The following is a 23,076-nucleotide window of genomic DNA, read 5'->3' as shown; positions in this document are numbered from 1 at the left end:
TAGAAGATAATCTTAAGTAAACAGACAAAAGTGACACTTGAGTGATTTCTGCTGTTGGAAGTTGTTAGCTTATTAAATGGAACCTATCAGTTCAAGCAGTGATTCATCTTAATGTTTGTACCCCTCCCTTCAATTACCCATTTAAATATTAGGCTCATACCACTTACCTTTTTTAAAGATCCTCTGTGCTTTTATTTTACCAGGACCTGCCCTAGTAAAATCTAGGTATTAAAGTTAATGCAAGTTGCCCTTTGAAAGGCTAATTTTTCATATCTTTTATTTGGTTTATAAAATTCACATTTTATTTTAAAACATTGCAGAGTAGAAGAATTACAGTCACAATTCCTTGGCACCATGACAGCATTATTGTGGTAGTACTGGCTAGACAAGGGAATGGTATGTGAAATTCATTAAGATAATACATTCTAGGAGGGCAAATCTTGAAGATTAGAAAGTGTAGATTCACGGTACAAACTGGAAGTTTGATAACAAAATCCAACATTTAGTATAAATGGCTTTTAAATAAGAGCCCAAACTAAATGAAGCAAATTGAATTGCTGTCATAATAGCCTGACTAAAAAAGCCCAAAAATCAATGGTGATAAACAGGAGTTTTGAATAACAATTTAAAGGGGGTCTGAAAATCATGGTTTCTTTGTTGAGTGAAACCCAGCTTTGGAATTTAAGCAAAATCACATTTTAAAATTTGTACTATTTATGCACAGTTATAAAAAACACCTAGTATTTGAAATTTCATATTTGCTTATTTTTAGCAATCATAAAAATGTTAATTTATCCCATCAATACAAAACAGTTCAAGAATATAATTCTTCTCTTGACAATATTTGTTGGCATTCAAGAAAGACCACCTAAAAATCTGTACAGCAGTTCTAACTGAAGACCTCAAAGCCAACTGGATATGGAGAAAATAAATCCTCAAGTAAAATACTGATTTCATACTTTGGCAATTTAGAAAATTAATTTAAAACCCTAGTGAAAGTATATATACTCTGAGGAAAGGATCCTGCAGAATAAGGAACCCCGTCCTAGTTGGGAGGGGGTGGCCATGATTGATTCACTAAATCTAATGCTCCTGGGAGTAATCGAAGTTTCCTATCTGACCTGTTTGAAAGGTTCACAGACTTAGCATGGCTGAAGTTAACACCAAAGGGGGAAGAAAAGGATCTCCCAAGTGGTGATGCTGTTCCAAGGATTATACCAGAGTAACATTTTACATATTCTTGGTGTGCTACAAGTATGGTAAAATGGGATTAGTGTTTATTCAATCTTTCATGCTTGAAATAGATCATGTATTTCATGGCAGGGCTGAGACCACATCTTCATCTGCTCAAGATCCTGGCTTGGAGGCCCGCACTGTGGGGTGAAGATTTCACTCTATACATAACTGCAGTAGTGGATTGCTACACTGTCATGCTTCTTAAAAGTTACTGGAATGGAAATAAAATTTTTAAGCACTTAAGTCCTATCAAAGGTAAACTATTTTGGATTTCTCCTTTAATGCTTACAGGAGACTCAGTCAGGAGCCTGTAATCCCTTACTGTTAATAAACATTTTTTTCTGGGGATGGATTTTTTTTTCTTAAAGAGGTATGAGCCCTCCCTAAAAAAGTTGCAGTTTGGCGAGTCAGGTGTAGCATATGGAAAAATGTGCAAGTAACAATGTAAAAGACTGGTTTAAACTTCCTTTCAAAACAAGGAAAAAGTTGAGGTAAAATAATACCTCTTTAACCTACTGTATCTGAAAAGTATCAGTAAATACATTGATTAGAGGAAGACTAAAAGGAAATTTTACAGGATAAAATATTGGCCTTTCCTAATGCAAAATGGGCAAAGGAAGTGGGGCAGAAAGGACAAGTAATTAAGGTTGAAATCTTAGCAAGCTAATGAAAAGTCTGTTGAACTGCAATATTAATACTTGTAAAAAGTTCAATGCATTTCTGATCTTTCTGAGAACTGTGAAGCTTTAAAGTGCATTAAGAAAATTACAGGCATTGAATACCAACTTGACAATTTTACGGAATAAAAGAATCTGAACCCCTGTTTTTAAAAAGGCCTTTACAGGATAAGGCAAATGTGTGTTAGCTCTGCTATCTGGCCTTTTTAGTGGCGTTATGTTACATGATTACATCAATTATGTATTAAGCGAAAGTTATTTTAAAGCATGCCCTGTCGAAAGTTATTTTTGAGTAACAATGAAGAGCTATTCTACAGCTTCTAATTCTCATGAGCTGAATATGTGGAAAACTGGTACCAATACAGTCTGAAAGCTGCTTAGAGGGGCTATCTAAATACATCATGTACATGGTTCATACATTAACCATTCAGTGTAGGTACTTCTGGAGTCTTACGGCAAATTAGACGAGCATCTCTGGATCAGCAGAGCATGACAGGAATCACAAACCCGTACTGGCTTTGGTGAAGAAGGCAAAGGCAGTTCGTTGTCAGAGCAAGCATTACAGAAAATTTCCCCACAGTTTCTACAGTGGTGCTAATAAATGGAAAAATCAAAGAAAAAAGTTAAATTAGAAGCCATGTTTGCATCAAGTCCTTTGGACTCACTTCCTCTCTCCCTTACCTTTCTCTTAGAGAGTGAGAATTCCTTTTCACAAAGTTTACAATGTGTTGCTTCTTTGTCTTTCAACCAAACCAGTCCCTAGAAGGAAGAAGCATGAGTATTAATGCTCAAATTGTTATCACTAAGAATTACATATGAAAACATTTTCAGCCAAGAACATCTTGTAGGAATACAGAGAGAGGAATTGGAAAGGAGTCCTTTTCTTTGAGAGATACTGAAATAGCTGGAGAATAAGTGTGGGATTTGCTTCAAAATAATCTGGGTAAGGGAGAAGGGATAGGGATTGAATATAAATGAAACAAGATAGGCCATATACTGTTAAATATTGAAACTGGGTAATGGGTTAGTTTTTCCCTGTACAATTGTTTATGTTTGGACATTTCCATTATAAAATGTTAAAAATTTATTAATGGGAATTTTAAGGAAGAAAGAGGCTTAGAGATTACCTAGTCCAACAAAATTTAAGGAAACATTTTCATTATGAAATGCATATGAGTTTGTCATTCTGTATACTATACACCACAGTAAGTCCTTAAAATTTGAAGAGAATTTGGAAATCAGATGTTAGAATTCATTATTTTAGAGGAGACTTCACCTTAAGTTTTTTACATGGCTATTAATTTCCCTTAAATTCTATAACAAATTTAATGGCTACTGTGTAGATGAATAGAAAATATGTATTGTCCTTAGCAGGTCAGAATTAACATGACACCTGAAATTTCTAAATTGACCCATTCTTAACCCATCTAAGATCCTGGCTAGGAACATTTTTTCCCTACAAAAGCAATTTTGTTAGATGATGCCAATTTTATATGAGAAGACCCAGGTGAAGGAACAGTCTTCAATGCTTCTGGTTAATCTCTCCCATCACGTGTTCTTTTTTAAAACAGTCTAGACTAAGCCATGTTGCTGCTGCCAAAGAACCAAGTACAGCTGACCCTTGAACAACTGGGGATTGAGGTTCCGAGCTCCACATTGACAAAAATCTGCATATAACTCTTGACTCCCCCCAAAACTTTACATTTAATAACCTACTGTTGACCAGAAGCCTTACCAGTAACAGATAACACATATACTGTATACATATTACATGTATACATATACTATTGTATTCTTACAATAAAGTAAGCCAGAGGGGGGAAAAACCTGAATAACAACACACCAGTCAAGAATCAAATGAATTGTAGAATTTTTTTTTTAAATCAAGATGGGACCTTAAAGATAATCCAATGCAACTTGTTGAACGCCATTAAAAAGGAAAGCGACTTCCCCAGTGTCCAAAAGCCACCTAGTGGAAGCACTTTGCTTCCCACCAAGCTATGCCTTAAGGGATGGAGGGCCTGCTATGAAGTAGATTTCCAAGCAGAAGTAATCTTTCTGACATCAGAGCTTGGTCTTCCAGAATTATTTTACTTTATTTTTTTTAAAGAATTATTTATTTGAAAGAGAGCATATGCAAACGGGGAAGAGCAATGGTAGAGGGAAAGAAGCAGACTCTGCTGAGCCCAGAGCCCAACGTGGGGCTCGATCTCACAACCCTGAGATCATGACCCGAGGTGAATTGAATGAAAGCTGGATGTTTAACCGACTGAGCCACCCAGGCACCACCAGACTTATTTTAATTGGACTGAACTTTCCCTTCCTGTTTCCCAAGGAGAAAAGCTGTAACACTGCAGGGGGAGGCCTAGTGTGTCCGCAGGAAGAGACCTCAGAGATCAGTACCTACAGCTCCCATTTTACAGATATGAAAACCTGTCCAGAGAGCTAAAGCTGCTTCCTCAAGGAAACCGATGTTTTCAAGCAGAGTCAAAACTAGAAGGGAACAAGCTATTGCTCTGTAAACATGGCTATTATTCTCTGCCCAATTCCAGAACGTCAGCCACCCAACTTATACCCAGCAGACAGGATATTAGAGGATCCTTCTCTGGAGAAACTCAACTGCCACAGAGAAAAGTCCTGGAAATATTAACATAATTTGGAAAGGGTGCCCAACAGTTTGCTAATTAACAGATTTCTCAATGGTGAGGCCTACTGGTCTGTAACAACCCACTCCCATCTCCCAACCACCACGCACAGGGCTTTCAAGATTTTTTGTGCCTTTATTGAAATGGGATTTTCCAACATTTGAGGAATAATAGACATGAGGTACTTGAGCCAAACAAGCCCAGGAAGGGAATTCAGAAGAAAGAATGGCAGTAGCAAAAGAAAACTTTAAAGAAACTACAATGAATATCCTCAGAGATAAAATGCAGGATGCCATTTTTAAAAGGAACAATGAGTAAATAAGAGCCTGATATTAAAAACAGGGTAGCAGACATAAAAATTCTCACAGAAAGTTGCACCTGAATCTAACCCAACCTTTCGATTTAACTTCCAGTTTGCAGGCTATTAAGAGAACAGAGGAACGAGTTTAAGACTACTATGAGCCAGGAGATAAAATCCAGAATGTAAGAAACTGTAGGAATAGCTATTGACCCGTCAACTGGTCAAGAGCAAGAACAAAAAAAATCCAGTAACAAATATATCAATTTTCATACATATCAAAACAGAACCCCACATAGTATTTTGTTGAAGATAGACATGAATGATAAAACTATAAAGAAAAACAACATAATGATGAACACAAAATAGAGAATTATTACTATTAAGGCTGAGAATGTAATCAGGGAGCAAACATGTTCTATCATAAGCTAATCAGAGAGTATGCCAGTGTTTGCTTTTTGTTTTGTTTTAAATAATAGGTGTGTTTAAGATTTTGAGAGAGAGCAGGGGGCAGGGGCAGAGAGGGAGGGAAAAGCAGGCACCCCACTGAGCAGGGAGCCGGACACAGGACTAGATCCCAGGATTCTGAGATCATGACCTGAGCTGAAGGCAGTTAACCAACTGAGCCACCCAGGCGCCCTATGCTAGTGTTTTTAAATTGTATTTATACAGTTATATACATGGTATGTTTCATAATTAAAAAAATTTTACTGAGCTTAAATAATCACAGACATCCCTACCCATCCAAAAAAATGTGAGAGCAAAATAAAAGGCGTATACGCAGATACACAAACTCTTAAAACCTTTATCTTTTCAATTCAGCATTTTCCAGGAAGCTACCGAAGGATGCATTTCCCCAAACAAGGGAGTAAACCAAGAAAGAAGTTAAAGAGTTCAGGTAACAGGAGCTGTAACATATGAGAAGGATAAAGGGAATTCTAAGAATGGCAGCAAAGGAAAATGTCAGGAGAGCAAAGAACTCCATGAAGGATAACTCCAAGGAAAAAAGAAAGAACTAAATAATTCCGATTCATTTTGCCATGGGAAAAACTATTCATTTTGCCATGGGAAAAACTTTTTTTTTTTTTTACTTATTTGAGAGTGAGTAAGAACACAAGCAGGGTAAAGGGAGAAGCAGAGGGAGAAGCAGACTCCCCAGTGAGCAGGGAGCCCAATGTGGGACTGAGTCCTAGGACCCTGCGATCATGACCTGAGCTGAAGGCAGATGCTTAACTGACTGAGCCACCCAGGCGCCCCTACATAAATAAAATCTTAAAAAAAAAAAAAGAAAAGCACGTTATAGAGGTGTTTGAAGACATAAGAAAACTCAGATGCTCTAACACAACAAAGCTTTTTAAAAATTTTTTTAAAAATTCAATTTAGTTAACATATGGTATATTATTAGTTTCAGGGGTAAAGGCAATTATTAACACCAGAAGAAAAAAGAAACAGTTGAAGAAAAAAAACATAATCATAGTATACTACACGGCCCCGCAAAGAACACCATTTAAATAGTCAAAGACCATACAGTAAATGGCTTCCATGAAAACGTTTAATTATATTGGGAGGACGGTGAAGAGCACACAGACCAGGTGAGAGTGAGCAGAACTCCTGGCGCACCATGCTAACCGGGCCGTAGACAGGTCTAAACCAGGTCTTAGATAACGAGTGACTACTGTGTACGGCCTACTATTCAGAAATAGGGAGGCAAAGCACAAGTCACAACTGAAAGAGCTGGAAGCAGCTCCCGCAGGTGGCAGGAGCGGAGGCAGATAAGGGACAAGGCGATGCACAACAGGAGGCTGCTACCATTTTTTGTTTTGTTTTAAATTCTAGCACTAATTGACTTATTTTCACGTGACGCTTTGCTAAAAACCCCGAATGCGAAGCTGTGCGGCGGGAGGCAAGCCCACGGAGGTGCTCAGAGACGCGCTCTCCTCCCACGCTCTGCAAAGGATTCTTGCCTCCAGACGCCTCCAGAAGCACGGCCCGAAACACGGTACGCGTCACTTTCCAGACACGTTAACCTTGGGGCGGAATCCGAAGCCGTCCGGAGACGAGACAAACTGGGGAAGGAGCGACTCGTTGCCGGTCGGAACCGCATCAGACCGGCCCAGGAACTCAGGGCCTCTCAACCAGGACGTGCTTCCGAGGAAGGAAGAAAAAATTCTTCCCAAGGTCATTTCCAACACGCTCATTGCCCGGAGCTGGATCGCCGGCCCCCCGACCCCCGCTCGCGCTTCTGCCTCGGTCCCCGGGGCTCGGCAGCAGCACCCGAGGCTCACGCAGCGCCCGAGGCTCACGAAGCGCCAGCTTCTCCGTCTCTAGCGCCCTGAGGAGGACGCTGTCCACCCACCTGCAGTGCTTTGTTGGCTTCTTTTATATCTTCTATTTTCAGTTTTGATCTGAAAAGATTACAAATGGGCCCATGTTTCAGTAAATATATTAAATATAGAACATCTAGCAATTAAGGTATTGGTTTTTCACAGGATATAAAATTGTACAAACTACATGATTCTAATGATCTTGGCTAGTGGGATTATGTATTTTCCTATATTTCCTAAATGTCCTAAAGCAAAAATGTCCTTTTTAAATTTAAAAATTGCTTTAACAAAAGAAGAGTGGCATTTTCACGTGGTTGTGACAGTCCCAGTAACAGCCATCATTTACTGTAAGCTGACCGTGCGCCGGACATCGCGCTACATGACCTTGCATGTATATGCCCCTTCAATCCTCAAAAAACCCGCCCATTTCAAAGATCAATCAATCGATATCAAAGTGAAGCCTGATGAGGTTTCATCACTCATAACAGGTCAGAGAGGTAGTAACGAGCGGAAGGCCAGGATTCAAACCCCGGTCTTTGTGACGCTAAAGCCCACGTGGCAGCCATTACGCTATTTCTCTACCAGGTGCAAAAGAACGGCAAGACCTGGGAACATTAAGGAAAACAGAACTGTGACACTTTTCACCTAATTCAACTAATACTTTGAAAATACATGCTAATGAACACGCAAATTATAAATAGCAATAATTATCTGTGATCCTACTACCCAGAGAGAATAATCTACATGATGATGAGTATGTGTATATTTTTAAAAATTATTTAAATTAACATATAGTGTATTATATTAGTTTCAGAGGTAGAGGTCAGTGATTCATCAGTCATGTAACACCCAGTGCTCGTGACAACATCTGCCTCCTTAATGTCCCTCACCCAGTTACCCCATTCCCAAGTATGTGTGCCTTTTAAATGCAATCATCATTTATATAGTTTTCCATAAACAGCTCTTTTCAGGTAATAATATATCCTGAAAGGCTGAGAGCTATTGACTTGTCATTAAGTATCTGCCACATCATTATGGTAAAATGGTTACACGGTAAATAATGAAAAATATAAAGTAGTTTATATAATTATCTGCTGCTGAACTTTCAACTTATTTCAAATTTCTCACCGCAAAAATTGTTCATTAAATTGGAATGACCAAAATATTTGTATTATTTTTCTTAGGATAACAACTTAGAAATGAAATTACTAGATCAAAAGGCACAGAAATTAAAGTCTCTGCTCCTGAGGCAGAACAGTAGGAAACTGCTTCACACTACAAGTGTTCCTTGTTCTAAGACATCAAAACAAAATGTGGGGTTTTTTTATCTGGTTCATACTTCTACAGTGGGAAATATCCATGTAAAACTACACAGATTAAAAATACAAACATAAAACTAAAATTTTCTTGGCTGAATTCACACCTACAAAACGTGCCTGAAGAAAACTGATGCTGGTAGGAATATGGCAAAAACGGGGACTGTGCGACACGGAAACCTGAGTATGGAACAAGAGTAGCTTCATGGCATTCAGTACAGAGATCGTTATGAAAAGTCACTGGTGTTGCTATATTTCCGGTTAAAATGCCTTTATTCACAAATACGGACACTGAAAACACTGCCCCTCTGATGCGAACTGCCGAGCCCCCTAAAGAAGGAACAGCAGTTCGGTGAACACAATGGACGAGAACATCTCTCTGTCCTAGACAGGGAGGAGACAGAGGTCCGTACGATTCACCTTAGGTAGCTTTTATTTAGGAATATGTATTTAATTGTGTAAAAATATTTGACCAGGGCATGAAAACAGCACAGAGAAGGGCCAGGATAAAACATGTGGCTAGAATAAATGTGATACAATCAATGAGGACACGATAGGAAAAACATTAATAAATGATATGGCCTCTGAGGATCCTGAAACCTCTGCTTTAAGGAGGAAAAAAAATCTGTAATTTTCTTTATATGGAAAGAATATCTTTTCTTTTTCTGAACTAAAAATTCTTCTTGTTGGAACTTAAGCCTTGATGAGGATAAGAGAAAAGCTGGTTATCATCCTTCACATATTTTAAACTCAGTCATTCTAACACATATTAGTTTAGATTCTCTTCCTTGAATAACCCATCCTAATATTTCATGTTCCACATTTTCTTCAAATATGAACAGCTCATTTTCATTTTGTTTAATCCTCAAATTAGTCTCTCTACATTATAATTTATTCAGGATAATACTTAAAACCTTTCAAAATCTATTGAAAATTCTTTTTAAGCATCGTTCAAAGAGTAAATATTTTCTTAGTGAAAGTTTTTTGCTAGTTAAAATTAATCATTTACATTTAAAATCACAGGATCAGAAAGTGAGCACGAGAGAGTAAATTTCACATCCAAGCTTATCTGACAAGAAAACTGAAATTCTGGGTGTGATAAGCAAAGGTATTGTGTAGGGGCTTTCACATACTTATTCTCAATTAGAAAAAGAACCCTTGAGGATTTTATAACTCCTCAATTTACAAATGTGGAAGTGGGCTTAAAGGTATTAAATAACCCTAAGTCACAAAGCTAGTAAACAGCAGAGGAATGCTTATTCCTTTGAGTGATACTAATGAATACTAATTTTTAAGTTTAATCGTAACTTAAAAACGCAGTCTTGAATGGTTCTTTCCAAAACCTAAATTTTCCCTTTTAGTAAAAATAAATATGGTTCATTTTATTCCAAATGACATTTATCCTCCCGCTCTGCATTTTAAATAATACCCAAATGGTCTATATAAAGCCTAAAGGCTTCTGGTAAATTAGAAGCAAAGATTAAAAAGTACTGATCCAGTCCCTCCTCATCAACAAATTTTTAAAAAGACATTCATCACCATGTATTAGGGAGGAATCTGATAGCTTATAATCACAGGAGCAGAAAGAGGAAGAATGAAAGTGTTTCACAGATCAACTGGTGTGGTACGGACAACCTCACAGGGGCCACTGTCCCTCCTCCAGCCCTGATAAAGTATTCTCCCCACTCACGAGGACTACTGTTAAAAAAGGATAAGATGGGGGCGGGGGGGGGGGGAGAGGAGAAAAGGAATTCTGACTCAAAGCTGGCCTTATGCATGTCTTAGGGACTATGGCTCCAGAAACAGCAGAGGAAAACTAATAAATCTGTGCCCTAACAATTCAAAGGCTAACAAGGAAAAAACATATCACAAATGAAGTAAAAAGACAAAAGACAGAAGATGTATAATGTATACAATTTTTCAAATCCCCTAAGAAAAAGATGAGCAATCCAACCCAAAAAAAATGCACAGAATATGAAGAGGCAGTAAACTAGAAATACAAATGGAACACAAATAAACGTAAATGTTCGGGAGCACCTGCTGGCTCCGTCCGTGGAACATGCACGTTGCACGGAGTCCGTGGAACTCCGTAGTGGTTTGAGCCCCACGCTGGGCGCAGAGATTACCTGAACAGATATAGATGCTCAACTGTGCTTATGGCTAAAGAAATGCAAATCAAACCAATAAGATTTTCAACTATCACACTGGCAAAAACATTCTCTCCTACTGCTGACGGGATCTAATACTCGAGACAGAGGATAACTTGGCACTACCAGAATTCTTTAAAGCACATTCCTTTTGGCCTAGCAATCACCTCGAGGAACTTACTCTTCAGATGTACTCATTAAAGTGCATCAAGATACATCAACACACACATACAAGGATTTCACAGCAGTACTGATTACAAAAGAAAAAAAAATAGAAAGTTTATGGCACACCCACCCTATGGAATATCTTGATGTACTGATATGGAAAAACCTTAAACAAATTTGTAAGTAAAAAAAACAAACCAACTCACAAACTTCATAAGAACATGCAGACAGTAGTTACAGAGGAGTCAGGCATGTGTAAAAAAACTTAGAAAAAACTTGGTCAAAATAACCCTTGAAAACTCCTTAAATAGCCCAAAAAGTTCAGTATAGATTGTTGAGTGTATCCAACCTTGAGCAGTAATTTTCATGCAAACCAAAATTTGAGAAACAATGAACCAACCAGACTAAGAAAAAGGGAAGAAAGGTGAATTCAGAGGTGCCTGGCTGGCTCCGTTGGTAGAGCACGCGACTCTTTTTTAAGTAGGCGCCACGCTAGGCCTACTCGATGCGGGGCCTGAACTCACGATCCCGAGATCAAAACCTGAGCCAAGATCAGGAGATGGATGCTTAACCGACTGAGCCACCGAGGCACCTGAGCATGCAACTCTCGATCTCAGGGCTGTAGGTCTGAGCTCCATACTGGGTGTAGAGATCACTTAAGAATAAAACCTTAAAAAAAAAAAAAAAAAAAAAAGTGAGGAACTAGAGTATACCATGCTAAGTCAAGTCAGTCAGAGAAAGACCAGTATCATATGATTTCACTCAGACGTGGAATTTAAGAAATGAAACAGATGAGCATAGTTTGAAGGGGAGGAAAAATAAGAAGAGAGACGGAGCCAAACCACAAGACATTCTACAGTTAAGAGAACAAACTGAAGGTTGATAGAGGGAAGGTGGGTGGGAAGATGGGCTAAATGGGTGATGGGGATTAGAGAGGGCATGAGCGCTGGGTGCTATATGTAAAGTGATGAATCACTAAATTCTACTCCGGAAGCCAATAACTACACCATAGGTTCAGTAACTTGAACTTAACCAAATGTAAAAAGGGAATTCAGCTATCTGAACATTGAAATGACCGTGCCTTTAATAAACTATAGTCCTTAGCACTGTGTAGGAGATGGGCGGGGAGTAACACACATTCCCTTTTACTAATCTGTTTTAATTTAAAAATTATGATTTTATATGTCAATATTATTTTTGTTGTGGGGACTGTACATTGTTGAGTCCTTGGCACTTGGAATAGTGCCTGGAACATAATACAAGCTTAGTATTTGTCAAATGAATAAAAGGGAAAATAAGGTAATAAGCACTTAGCATAGGGTCTAGGTCAAAGTGCCCACTAGGTGAATGCCCGATTAGAATCGGAATCTTGCTTATCAGACTCACAATGTAAATTGTTCTTTGAATTTACAGAAACAAAAATAGCTTTATTTTTTTTTTTAAAGCCAACTCTACCTCCAATGTGGAGTTCAAACAGACTCATGACCCCAAGATCAAGAGTCGCATGCTCTACTGACTGGGTCACCAGGCACGCCGATAGCTTTATCTCTTTGCAAACTAGTATTTCCTTTGGTGGTTTTAGTGAACTGCTCTTTCCTATGGCCTTGGAAATTGGTCTCGAGACCTCTTAATGGAATCGCATCTTTAGCAATGAAGTGTCCATTCTAGTTACGATTTCTATTGAGTTTCTTACAAATGATATATATGTGCATATATATAACAATCATACATATGAGGAGATGTTCACATATAAATTTGTTATGAGGTTCCCTAAGGTTCACTAACTTTGAGGATCGATACTTGGGAGAGGGAGGAAATTGTGCTATTTGGGTTTTTAACCATATAAAACATCAAAGGGGTTTATACAGGTGATGATTATGGGCACTATAGCTTTCTTTTACTTTTCTGTGTTAAAAAAAATTAGTACTATTATTAAACACGGCAGTGATACATTTAATACTAAACTAAACCTTCCAGAGCTTATCCCAGATACTTGGCAATACGTTCAATCAAGGCACAAAGATGAAGCCGCTTAACCCAAACACAGGCCACGTGGAACACGGAGGAGGGTGAGAAAGAACCGCTTCTCCTTCTTTCTTTCTAGCAACCCAGTAACACTTGGTTGCAACAGAACGAACCCCGCTGCGTGAAGTTAAGCCCCAACTCTAGCATAAAACTCCCCACTTCTCACAATGCTGGCTCCTTCTCAAAACAGGCTGAAAATGATCTCACCAGATATTTTGGAAATTTGGTTTCTGTTGTTCTGGGGAAAATATATTAAATGAACTTCTGAATTCCCTAATTTGAAGAAATTAAACAAGAATCTTAACTTTCACCTACTGGAAAGCGTTTAAAGCTGAAATGTATTAAACTGAACCTAACTTTTAACAAAATCTCTCCAATCCACAGGCTTGTCTATTTATCTTTAAGGTTTTATTTGGTTTTTATTTTGATAGTTCCTATCTTTCTTCTCTATATTTACACTTTTCTGCCTATGTGGTGTGGCACACTCCTACCTTTCTAAAAGTCACTGACTACACAGACGGAGGAAAAAAGAGAAATTACTCGCTAAGTTTGTTGCCAAGTTCTTGAAGAGCTTGTTCCTGTTCATGATATATTTTTTTCAACTGCTGATTTTCATCCTGGATGTTAAGGAACTCCTTCAAAACAATAAAAGACAGAAATTGCAATTTAAAAGAAATAAGCAAGAAACTCCCCATTGTATACATACCAATAATTAGGAACATATATCCTTTAGCTTTTTATAAAAAACAGAACTCTATGTCCAAGCTCTTTCATAGCGTTCCATCGACTATCACCTATTTCCCATTCATTTAATCTCCTTACTGGTTTTCTTTTTTTAAAAAGATTTATTTATTTATTGGGGGGGAGGGGCAGAAGGAAAGAATCTCAAGCAGGCTCCCCACTGAGCATGGAGCCCAACACAGGGCTCAATCCCATGACCCTGAGATTAAGACCTGACCTGAAACCAAGAGTCAGATGCTCAACCGATTAGGCCACCCAGGCGCCCCATGGTGGTGGTGGTTGTTGTTGTTTTAAAATAAACTCTCCACCCAATGTGGGGATTGAACTCATGACCCCAAGACCAAGAGTCACTTGTGCTACCAACTGAGCCAGCCAGGTGCCCCTTCTTATTGGTATTTTAAAAATGGCCAGTTATGGGGCGCCTGGGTGGCTCAGTCGTTAAGCGTCTGCCTTTAGCTCAGGGCGTGAACCTAGCATTCTGGAATCGAGCCCCGCATCAGGCTCCTCCGCTGGGAGCCTGCTTCTTCCCCTCCCACTCCCCCTGCTTGTGTTCCCTCTCTCGCTGGCTGACTCTCTGTCAGATAAATAAATAAAATCTTTAAAGAAAAAAAAAAAAGATGGCCAGTATATTCTGTCTCTTTGGTATAAATATAAATTATGATTTCTCTTTTTAAGTAACTTAGTTTTCAAAGATATGATTTTTAAAGTTTTACCACCATTTACTTTTTTAAGACTAATGATTTGTTGGGTCTCATTTCTAAGATGAGATAAGGCATCTTTCTCCTTTTGAAGATCTTCCTGCAAAGTCTGCCTCCATTCCTTCTCAATCTTCAAATCGGTTTCCAGCTGCACCCTTGAATGACAAACACAAAGAAGCTTAGTACTAGTTCTCACGTGACAGTTGTCTGCTTTCTTTAATAACACCATCCTTTTGATTATTTTCACTTTAGTGCATTTCTTCAGGTATTTTCTTTCATGAATATTTTTTGTAAACAAGTTCAGTAGCACAGGGTTTTCTGATCCCAACATATCAATATATTTGCCAACCACAAAAACTCCTTGCTAACCAATAATTTGTCTTTTTTTTTTTTTAAGATTTTATTTATTTATTTGACAGAGAGAGACAGCCAGTGGGAGAGGAAACACAAGCAGGGGGAGTGGGAGAGGAAGAAGCAGGCTCATAGAGGAAGAGCCTGATGTGGGGCTCGATCCCGGATCGCCGGGATCACGCCCTGAGCCGAAGGCAGACGCTTAACCGCTGTGCCACCCAGGCGCCCCAATAATTTGTCATTTTTTAATTCTGTGTACATAAATGCTGTATGAGCATAGAAAATGCCTGGAAGGGTAAACCACACTATAAAAACTGGTTGCATCTGGGGGGAATGAAACAAAGGAGAAAAATGTGAAGTTTTAATTATTGACATTTCTGTGCCATGTGCAAAATTTTAAAACAAACTATTGTTCTGATATAAGAATTACAGCCACCACTAAATCAATTAAACATCGGTCACAGAAAAATCAACCCTGGTACTGAGTGTTACTTTACAAATTGCTGACAGGACAGATCTAAGACCAAAGAGACACTGGAGGAAAACCCATGCTGCCTGGAAATGCCCCTTCACATTTAAAGTGCTGCCTCATCACTCTAACAGCAGCATCCGGCAAAACAAAGTAGTCAAATTCCTACCCTTCGGGATACCGAAAAGAAATCATTTTGCAAATTATTGCTCATAAGAAGGTATAACAGATGACACATAAACAAATAATGTTACAATTTCTAATACTTTATTTTTTTTAATTATTTATTTATTCGACAGAGAGAGAGCGAGCGCACAAGCATGGGGTGCAGCAGGCAGAGGGAGAGGGAGAAGCAGACTTTCTGCCATGTGGGGAGCCTGATGCGGGGCTCGATCTCAGGACCCTGGTATCATGACCCAAACCAAAGGCAGCTGCTCAACCAACTGAGCCACCCAGGCGCCCTCTAATACTTTAAATTTTAATAATATATAATATTGAGACTATCACAATATATTATTTTAATACTCCTGTGTTAATATTTTGATTACTTTTGTTTCCTCATAAAGTTAGCATTTCCATCTAGAGCCACATTATTTTTCCTTGAAGTAAATTTTAGATTTTATAATTGAGGTTGAAGAGAAGAGATACCCCTAAATGGAATTTACAAACTGTTGAGACATACTATTTCACTACAAGTAACCAAAGTCTGGAGTGCCGTGAGTGGCCTCATCATCCAGAATCAGAAAAAAACTGATTGAAAAAGCAAAGGAAAAATATTTTTAAGTTATTATAAATACACTATCAAAATACACATTGACCACCAAAGGCAGAAACCATAAAAAAAAAAAGGAAAATATAACTATTTAAAAATTTAAAATGTCTAAATGAAAAAACCACTATAAACAAAGTTTAAAAACAAACAGTAAATTTAGAAAATATTTCACTGTATGTGACATACCCAGAGTAAATAAACAAGAACTCTTACAAATAAATATTAATAAGCTGAACACTCCTAGGGAGAAAAGCAGATGATACAAACTGGCAATTCACAAAATAAAGAAATACAAGAGGATCTCACCAATAATCAAAGATATGCAAACTCAAACGATAAAACACAATTTTTCAGGCTAAAAGATTCCTTTAGCTTAACTGATAAAATGGTGTAGACCTAAATTAATTAACATGATACGCTGCCCATGACATAGCACGTGCAATAAACGAGACACTAATGAGCACATAGTACGATCCTCTCTAAAATACATAAAAAACATCTACGTATACCAAAAACAGGGATAGTCATCAAAATGTTAAAAAAAAAAAAACCTACAATTTTTATTTTCTTCACATTTTCCTACATTTTCCAACAGCATGTAATTTCTTTCATATTCAGAAATAATAAAGTTATTTCCATTTTAGGAGAAAAAAAAAAGGAATTTGTTTTTCTTGGACATAGTGCCAGCAGCCCCTTTCTACAGAAACAGCTTCAATTTTTCTGAGCCATCGGGGATTCCCCTGATCTCCACGCTACTCACATGTCCATGTGCTACATGGCACATGGCACCGACTGAGAAACGAAATTACTTTCATGGTTTTAGCAGAAACAAACATCTTCTCTCTAGAGTTGTCCTCAAGATTTATTGACTAGGTTAGCCCCATAGCAGTAGGAACCCCAGAAGGCAAAGAATAACATGATGATGATGCCCTGAGGCTTCTTTTTGCCTCCTACATAGCTCAGAGTGGGTGTTGAAGAAGCCCACTACCTGTAATGGATACAGACGAAAGAAAAAAGAAAAGAAAAGACAGAGAAAGAAAGAAAAAAGTCCCAAGGAAAGCCTGCTCTCTCTTGCTAAAGAACTGGGAAAAAGTAGCCTAGCCTTGATAGAAACCTTTTTGACAATAAACGCCCTTTTCTAGCAAAACAAAAAACAAAAAAACCCAGAGGAAAAAACCATAGGCCCCCAACCACTGTCAACAAAGGCCAAGTGGGGAGCTTAGATTTCCATCCTCACCTGGCAATAATAAAGTGTCTCTCCCAATCCCCAACATGGTAGTTATCAGAGAAGGCCAAGTGGCAAGCCTGGACTTTTACTACTGTCCAGCACCCTCTCTTATGGTGACCACATTGGGAACCTGGACTTTTAACCCCACATCAATAACAAGGTATTTCTCACCCTCCCCAGGTCAGTGAAAGCCAAGTGAGAAGCCTAGATTTCTACCCCTGCCCAGTGAAGTGAGGTACCTCTGCCTCTCTCCTCCAGAATGGTGTCAGCAGAGACCAAGGCAGAAGCCTGGACTTCCACTCCTACTTGAGAGTGACAAGGCACCGCTCCTCTTCTCCACAGTGTCAGCAGAGACTGAGTGGAAAGCACAGATTTCAATCCCTGCCCAGTAGTTAAGCACCCTTCTCCGTCCTGTCCAGAATGGTTCTAGTATTCTACTATCTCCACTTGGTATAAAGAGTCAGTGTTGGGGCACCTTGGTTGGCTCCACGGGTTAAGTGTCTGACTCTTGGTTTGACTCAGGTCATGATCTTGGGGTCACAGAATCAAGCCCTGCATCTGGCTCCATGCTCAGTGTGGTGCCTGTTTGGGATTCCCTCTCCCTCTGCCCACCTTCTGTCCTCTGCTTGTGCTCTAAAATAAATAAATCTTAAAAAAGAGAAAGAGAGAGAGAGAGAGAGAGAGAGAGAGAGGGAGACAGCATCTATATTCCCCTGCTGATGTGGTTTCAGAGGAGAGCTGCTGAAATTTAAATAAGATGTAGTCTCATAATTCTCAATATGTCCAGAATGCAACTGCAAAATACCTGTCATACCAAGACCCAAGAGAAATCTTAACTTGGATGAGAAACAGATGCCAACAAGTCAGATAATTCTGAATAGACAAGAATTTTAAAGCAGTCATCATAACTATGACCAATTAAGAACACACTTGAAACAAAATAGTAAGTTTTAGCAAAAAAGATCAGATGAGATTGGGGACATTCAGAGTGGTATGGCCATAGACTAGAAAAAAAAACAAAGAGAGGAAGGAAATATAGTCAAATGGAAATATACAATAACTTCATTAAATGGGCTCAGTAGGAGAATGAAGATGATGAGGAAATAATGGATTTCAAAACACTACAACAGAGGGGCGCCTGGCTGGCTCAGTCAGTAGAGCATGTGACTCTTGATCTCAGGGTTATGAGTTCAAGCCCCACGTCGGGCATGGCACCTACCTTAAGAAAACAAAACACTACAGTAGAAATTACCCAATCTGAACGAGAGAGAAAAAATAGACTGGGGGAAGAAAAGTGTCAGGGACCTATAGGACTATTTTTTTAAAAATCTAATATGCAAGGTTATCAAAATTCCAGAGAAGAGAGGGTCAGCCTGGAAGCCTGGGTGTCTCAGTCAGTTAAGCACTCGACTCTTGACTTTAGCTCCGGTGAGATCAAGCACCGTGCCGGGCTCCATGCTCAGAAAGTAGTCTGCTTAGGATTCTCCTTCTCCCTCTGCCTCTGCCCCTCCCTGCTCCCTTTCTCTCTCTTTCTAAAGTGAATAAATCTCTTTTTTTGAAGATTTTATTTATTTATCTGAGAGAGAGAGAGAGAGAACGAGTGGGGAGGAGGCCCAGAGGGAGAGGGAGAAGCAGGTTCTCCACTGAGCAGGGAGCCCGATGTGGGGCTCGATCCCAGAACCCAGCGATCACGACCAGAGCCAAAGGCAGATGCTTAACCAACTGAGCCACCCAGGTGCCTCTAGAGTGAATAAATTAAAAAAAAAAAAAAAAAAAAAAGGAATTCCAGAAAAGAGAAAGCAATTGGAGCTAGAAAAATATCTAGAAAAAAAAAAAGTTTCAAAATTTCCAATTTTGGTAAAGATAAACAGAAAGATTCAAGAAGCTGACCAAAGCCTAAAGCAGGTAAGTCTAAAGAAATAATCTTGGGTAGAGGAACAGTGATTCAAATGACAGTATTTTTTATCAGAAACTATGAAAACCAAAAGAAAGTGGTACAACACTTTTCAAGTGCTGAAAGAAAAGAACTGTCAATTCAGAATACTAAGGTTATTCTGAAAATACCCTTCAGAAATGAAGGTGAGTGAAATCAAGACCTCAGATGAAAAAAAGAAGTAAGAGAATTTGTTGCCAACAGACCTACCCTAAAAGAAACAGAAAAGAAGTTCTTCAGACACAGAAGAAAACTTGGAATATCAGGAATAAAGAAATAACAATAACCAAAGTTTTCTAAATTATGTTTAATGTTTGAAGCACAAACTGTAATACTGTCTGATGTGGGGGCACATGGCTGGCTCAGCCATAAAGCATGCAACTCTTGATCTCAGAGTCATGAGGTCAAACCCAACACTGGGCTTACAGTTTACATTAAAAAAAAAAAACTTTCTAATTTTGTCTAATATGGTCCTCAATATTATTCAGAGAAAATATTTAAGCCAATTATGTTATAAAAGGGAAAGAGTAAAAAGATCTAAGTGGAAGTAAGACTTTCACACTTCATTCAAAGTAGTAAAATGCTGGTATCAGTAGACTGAAAAGTTGCAAATATGTAAGACAGTATCTAGAGAAATCATTAGAAAATCTATATGAAGAGATACACTCAAAAACACTATAGACAAATCAAAAAGGAATTCTAAATAATATTTAAATAATCCATGGGAAGGCAGGAAAAAATAAAGGAATGAAAAACAAAACAAAACAAAAAACAATAAACCAGCAGACTTAAGCTCTCATATCAACAATTACACAAAATGTAAATAGACTAAATATATCATTAAGAGATTGTCAGAACAAATAAAAAAAACATGAACTATAAGAAATTTACTTAAATATACTGATGATGATAATAAAGATTAGGCTCAAAGTTTAAAGACTGAAAAATGCAAACATTAATGTTTTATTTATTACATGACAATATTAATCAAAAGAAAGAAGTAGCTCTATTAATATCAGATAAAGAAAATTACCAGAGATAAAGAGGCATATCATGTTGATAAAAAAGTCAATTCACCAAAAAGACATAGCAACCCTAAATGTGTAGGCACCAAACAACAGAACTTCAGAATATGAGAAGCAAAAACATTAGAACTAAAAGTAGAAATACACAAATCCACAATTATAGTTGGGATATTCAACAAATCCCCTCTCAATAATTGACAGAACTATTAGAAAATTAGCAAGAATTGAGAGGAATTTAATGCTACCTCAACCAATGGATCTCAAGGCAGCTTAGCAAGTTATACATCATAAATGGCATGTAGTCTTGTTTAATGGTCTGTTAAACATAATACATAACTATTTTCTATTGTTGCTTTAATAACAAAAGTAGCATATATTTACTGGGGGAAAATACTGATGTTTATAAAGTAAAAACTAAAATATCCCTATCAATCTGCCATCACTCCCCTGAGATAATCATTCCCCAGAATCTGTATTCTTTAAACTCTTTTCTATATATCTATCTATATGGATAGATAGATAGATAGATATGTAAATATGCACATATACACAGTTTTAACTTTATAAAAAATGGGATTATACCTCACATACTGTCTGCAACTTGCTTTCAGTCTAATGATGTATATGGACATCATTCTTAGCTGGTAATAGATACATAGATCTATCATATGAAGTATTAATAAAAATGTTCTGAGAAAACTTCTTGTTCTTTGATAATGTAAGTCCCTTTGAGTTACAAAGGCCTATTACACTCAGTATCTAGAAATATAATGGCCATCTACTGTTATACCGGCAGAAAGAATAAAATTCTCCTTGAGCAAGATAACAAGATAGTTGAAAAGCTCTGAAAACAATAAAGGGACCAAAAACACAAGTTTTATCATAATTACATTCTCTAATTTTTTTTATTTCTCAAGGAGAACTCCATAATGTAGCTGTCATCATCAACTAAAGGAAAATACAGGTATCCTATCATTACGTGCAAAAAAGAAGGGGTGGGGGTTAGTATTTGTTTCCAAGAGTGAAATACTCACAGCTGTTTCTCCTTTTGGGAGATTTGTTTCTGCAGATTGTCGGATTTACTCTGACACTCTTGAAGATGTTTCTTGTCTTCAGCTTCAGCTTCCATTTGCGCCTTCTCTGCTTGCTGCAATCTGGTGTAATTCAAATCAACTTTGGGTAAAACTGAGGCTAGAACTAGGGTGTAAAAGGGTGAAGAAGACAAATAAAAGAAAAATGGGGAAATAGAAACATTTCTAAATGAAAACAAAGTTTGGGGGGAAACTCACAAACTCAAACGTGAAAGAGCCACACAATGTCTAGAAATTGTTTTGTGATTTTTTTCAATATAACATATAATATGCCCAGAATACTATCTTCAAATTTGTTTTATTTCTTGTTCATAATTAACAATGCAAAGCAATACAGCCTTTACCACTTACGTAGAGCAGAATGAATTAACTCTGAAAGTATAATGGGTGCATTACTGCCTTTTTACAAAACCATGTAAAGCACAGTATTTATGTCTACACTAGGTGAAGAAGCCACATTGTTATTTATTAGGTCAGGATGTGTATGCCAGGAATCAAGTGTGCTACAAGGCCAAGAGCAAAGACCTGCAATTATTTCAAACAGCCAAGTCCTCCCTGTAGGATCTTAATGCATTTACTAAATTATGCCGAAAGCTCCGTGTGTGTGTGTGTGTGTGTGTGTGTAAGAATCAAAAGAATATAGTATTAGTTGGCAACATTCTCTAGAGATCATTTTGTTCATCGCTGATGTTTAAATATTATCTAAAAATGTGATTTTCATTTGTTCTGTTTTTATTTGTAAGTCACTGCTTCTCCCTGTGCTTAGCTCCACTCCCATCTAGGATTTCTTGGATTTAACTTCAATATTTTTATAAGAAAACATTTCCCACGTATTAATTCCTTGTAGGGAATCACAGGCAAAATTTCTATGCAACTAGCTGAAAACACTGCCTCTTCTTTTCTTCCTAAAAACACACCAGTGGGGCAAACTGACATATTTCAGAAGTATAAATGCCACTTCTGAGCAAAAGAGAGTAACATTCAAGTTATCTCTAAATCAAAATTTAATTTTAAAATATTAACATGGGGGGACAGGGGACCCAAGCATTTCTCTAAGATTACTGAAACTAAAATAAAACTCAGAGTGAGGTAGGGCTTGAAGTTGTGCTATCATAGAAGAGGGCTAAGGGAACTGGAAAACTGAGGTGCTGGAGCACAAGAGAATGGCCAATCTGGGTTATAAACTATTTTAAAACATATTTAAAAATCAGTAAAGGAGCATTAGGCAAAGAGTGGGCCAACAGGGAAAGAATTTGTGCCAACACACTGGGAAACCAAAGGGTGAACGTATTTTTAAACAATGTTTATATTTTCCATCAAAAAGTAGCTAAAAAGATAAAACTGCACTTGAAAATCCTGACCTCCAAAAGGTCAATACTCAAATCAGCCTTTGTGCACAAGGTTTGAGGAATGTGTTTTTGGAAATCCAAGTGCACCGCTCTGCTTCATGGCAGTGTATTACCACAGCAGCTTATCAAAGTGGACAGGGTTCCTAGTACCCTTTTCAAATTCTTAATAGCATAAATTATTTTCTATTTAATATATTATAAAATTGTTGATTCTCTTTTAGTCTGTTTAAATACAAGTGATTTTCAGAAAGATATATCTTTGACCAGCTTATACTGGTCCTGAGTGTCACTGCTGGCATATTTCACCAATGACATTGCAATTGTCCTAGTTTGAGTTAACAAATCATTGTCACTTCATAATGGAATGGACAGAAATCAAAGACAGAAAAAGGTAATAAAGATGTCCAAAATGTAAAAATGGGGATAAAGAAAACAAAAAAGAAAAAAGAAGAAAGAGGATGTCAATAAAAGAATATTCATGTCAATAAAGCATTAATAGTTATGTTTTTCATAAGTAGATTCAAAGAAAGCAATGATAAGACATATGTTGACACCAACATGACAGGTCAATGGAAATACATTACAT

The 23,076-nt window shown here is 37.7% G+C and overlaps 1 protein-coding gene across 8 annotated transcripts in view; it reads right to left on the bottom strand.

The window, feature by feature from the left end:
- Positions 1–260: 260 nt before the first annotated feature.
- Positions 261–23,076, bottom strand: part of RUFY2 (RUN and FYVE domain containing 2) — a 45,662-nt gene continuing 22,846 nt past the window's right edge. For 4 of the 8 annotated variants that reach the window (XM_040624093.1, XM_040624090.1, XM_008695952.2 and 1 more), the window contains 6 exons: positions 21,085–21,204; positions 14,298–14,427; positions 13,374–13,468; positions 7,213–7,261; positions 2,595–2,672; positions 261–2,507 (listed from right to left, as the gene is read on the bottom strand). In XM_040624093.1, coding sequence (XP_040480027.1) covers positions 2,364–2,507; positions 2,595–2,672; positions 7,213–7,261; positions 13,374–13,468; positions 14,298–14,427; positions 21,085–21,204 — 616 coding nt within the window. In that variant the 3' untranslated portion in view covers positions 261–2,363. The other 4 variants (XM_040624094.1, XM_040624092.1, XM_040624096.1 and 1 more) reach the window with 4 other exon arrangements.

The sequence above is a fragment of the Ursus maritimus genome, unplaced genomic scaffold (assembly GCF_017311325.1).
Source record: "Ursus maritimus isolate PB19 unplaced genomic scaffold, ASM1731132v1 scaffold_7, whole genome shotgun sequence".
NCBI classification, from domain to species: Eukaryota; Metazoa; Chordata; class Mammalia; order Carnivora; family Ursidae; genus Ursus; species Ursus maritimus.
The sequence above is the reverse complement of the archived record's forward strand: the minus strand, read 5'-3'. Positions and strand labels throughout refer to the sequence as shown.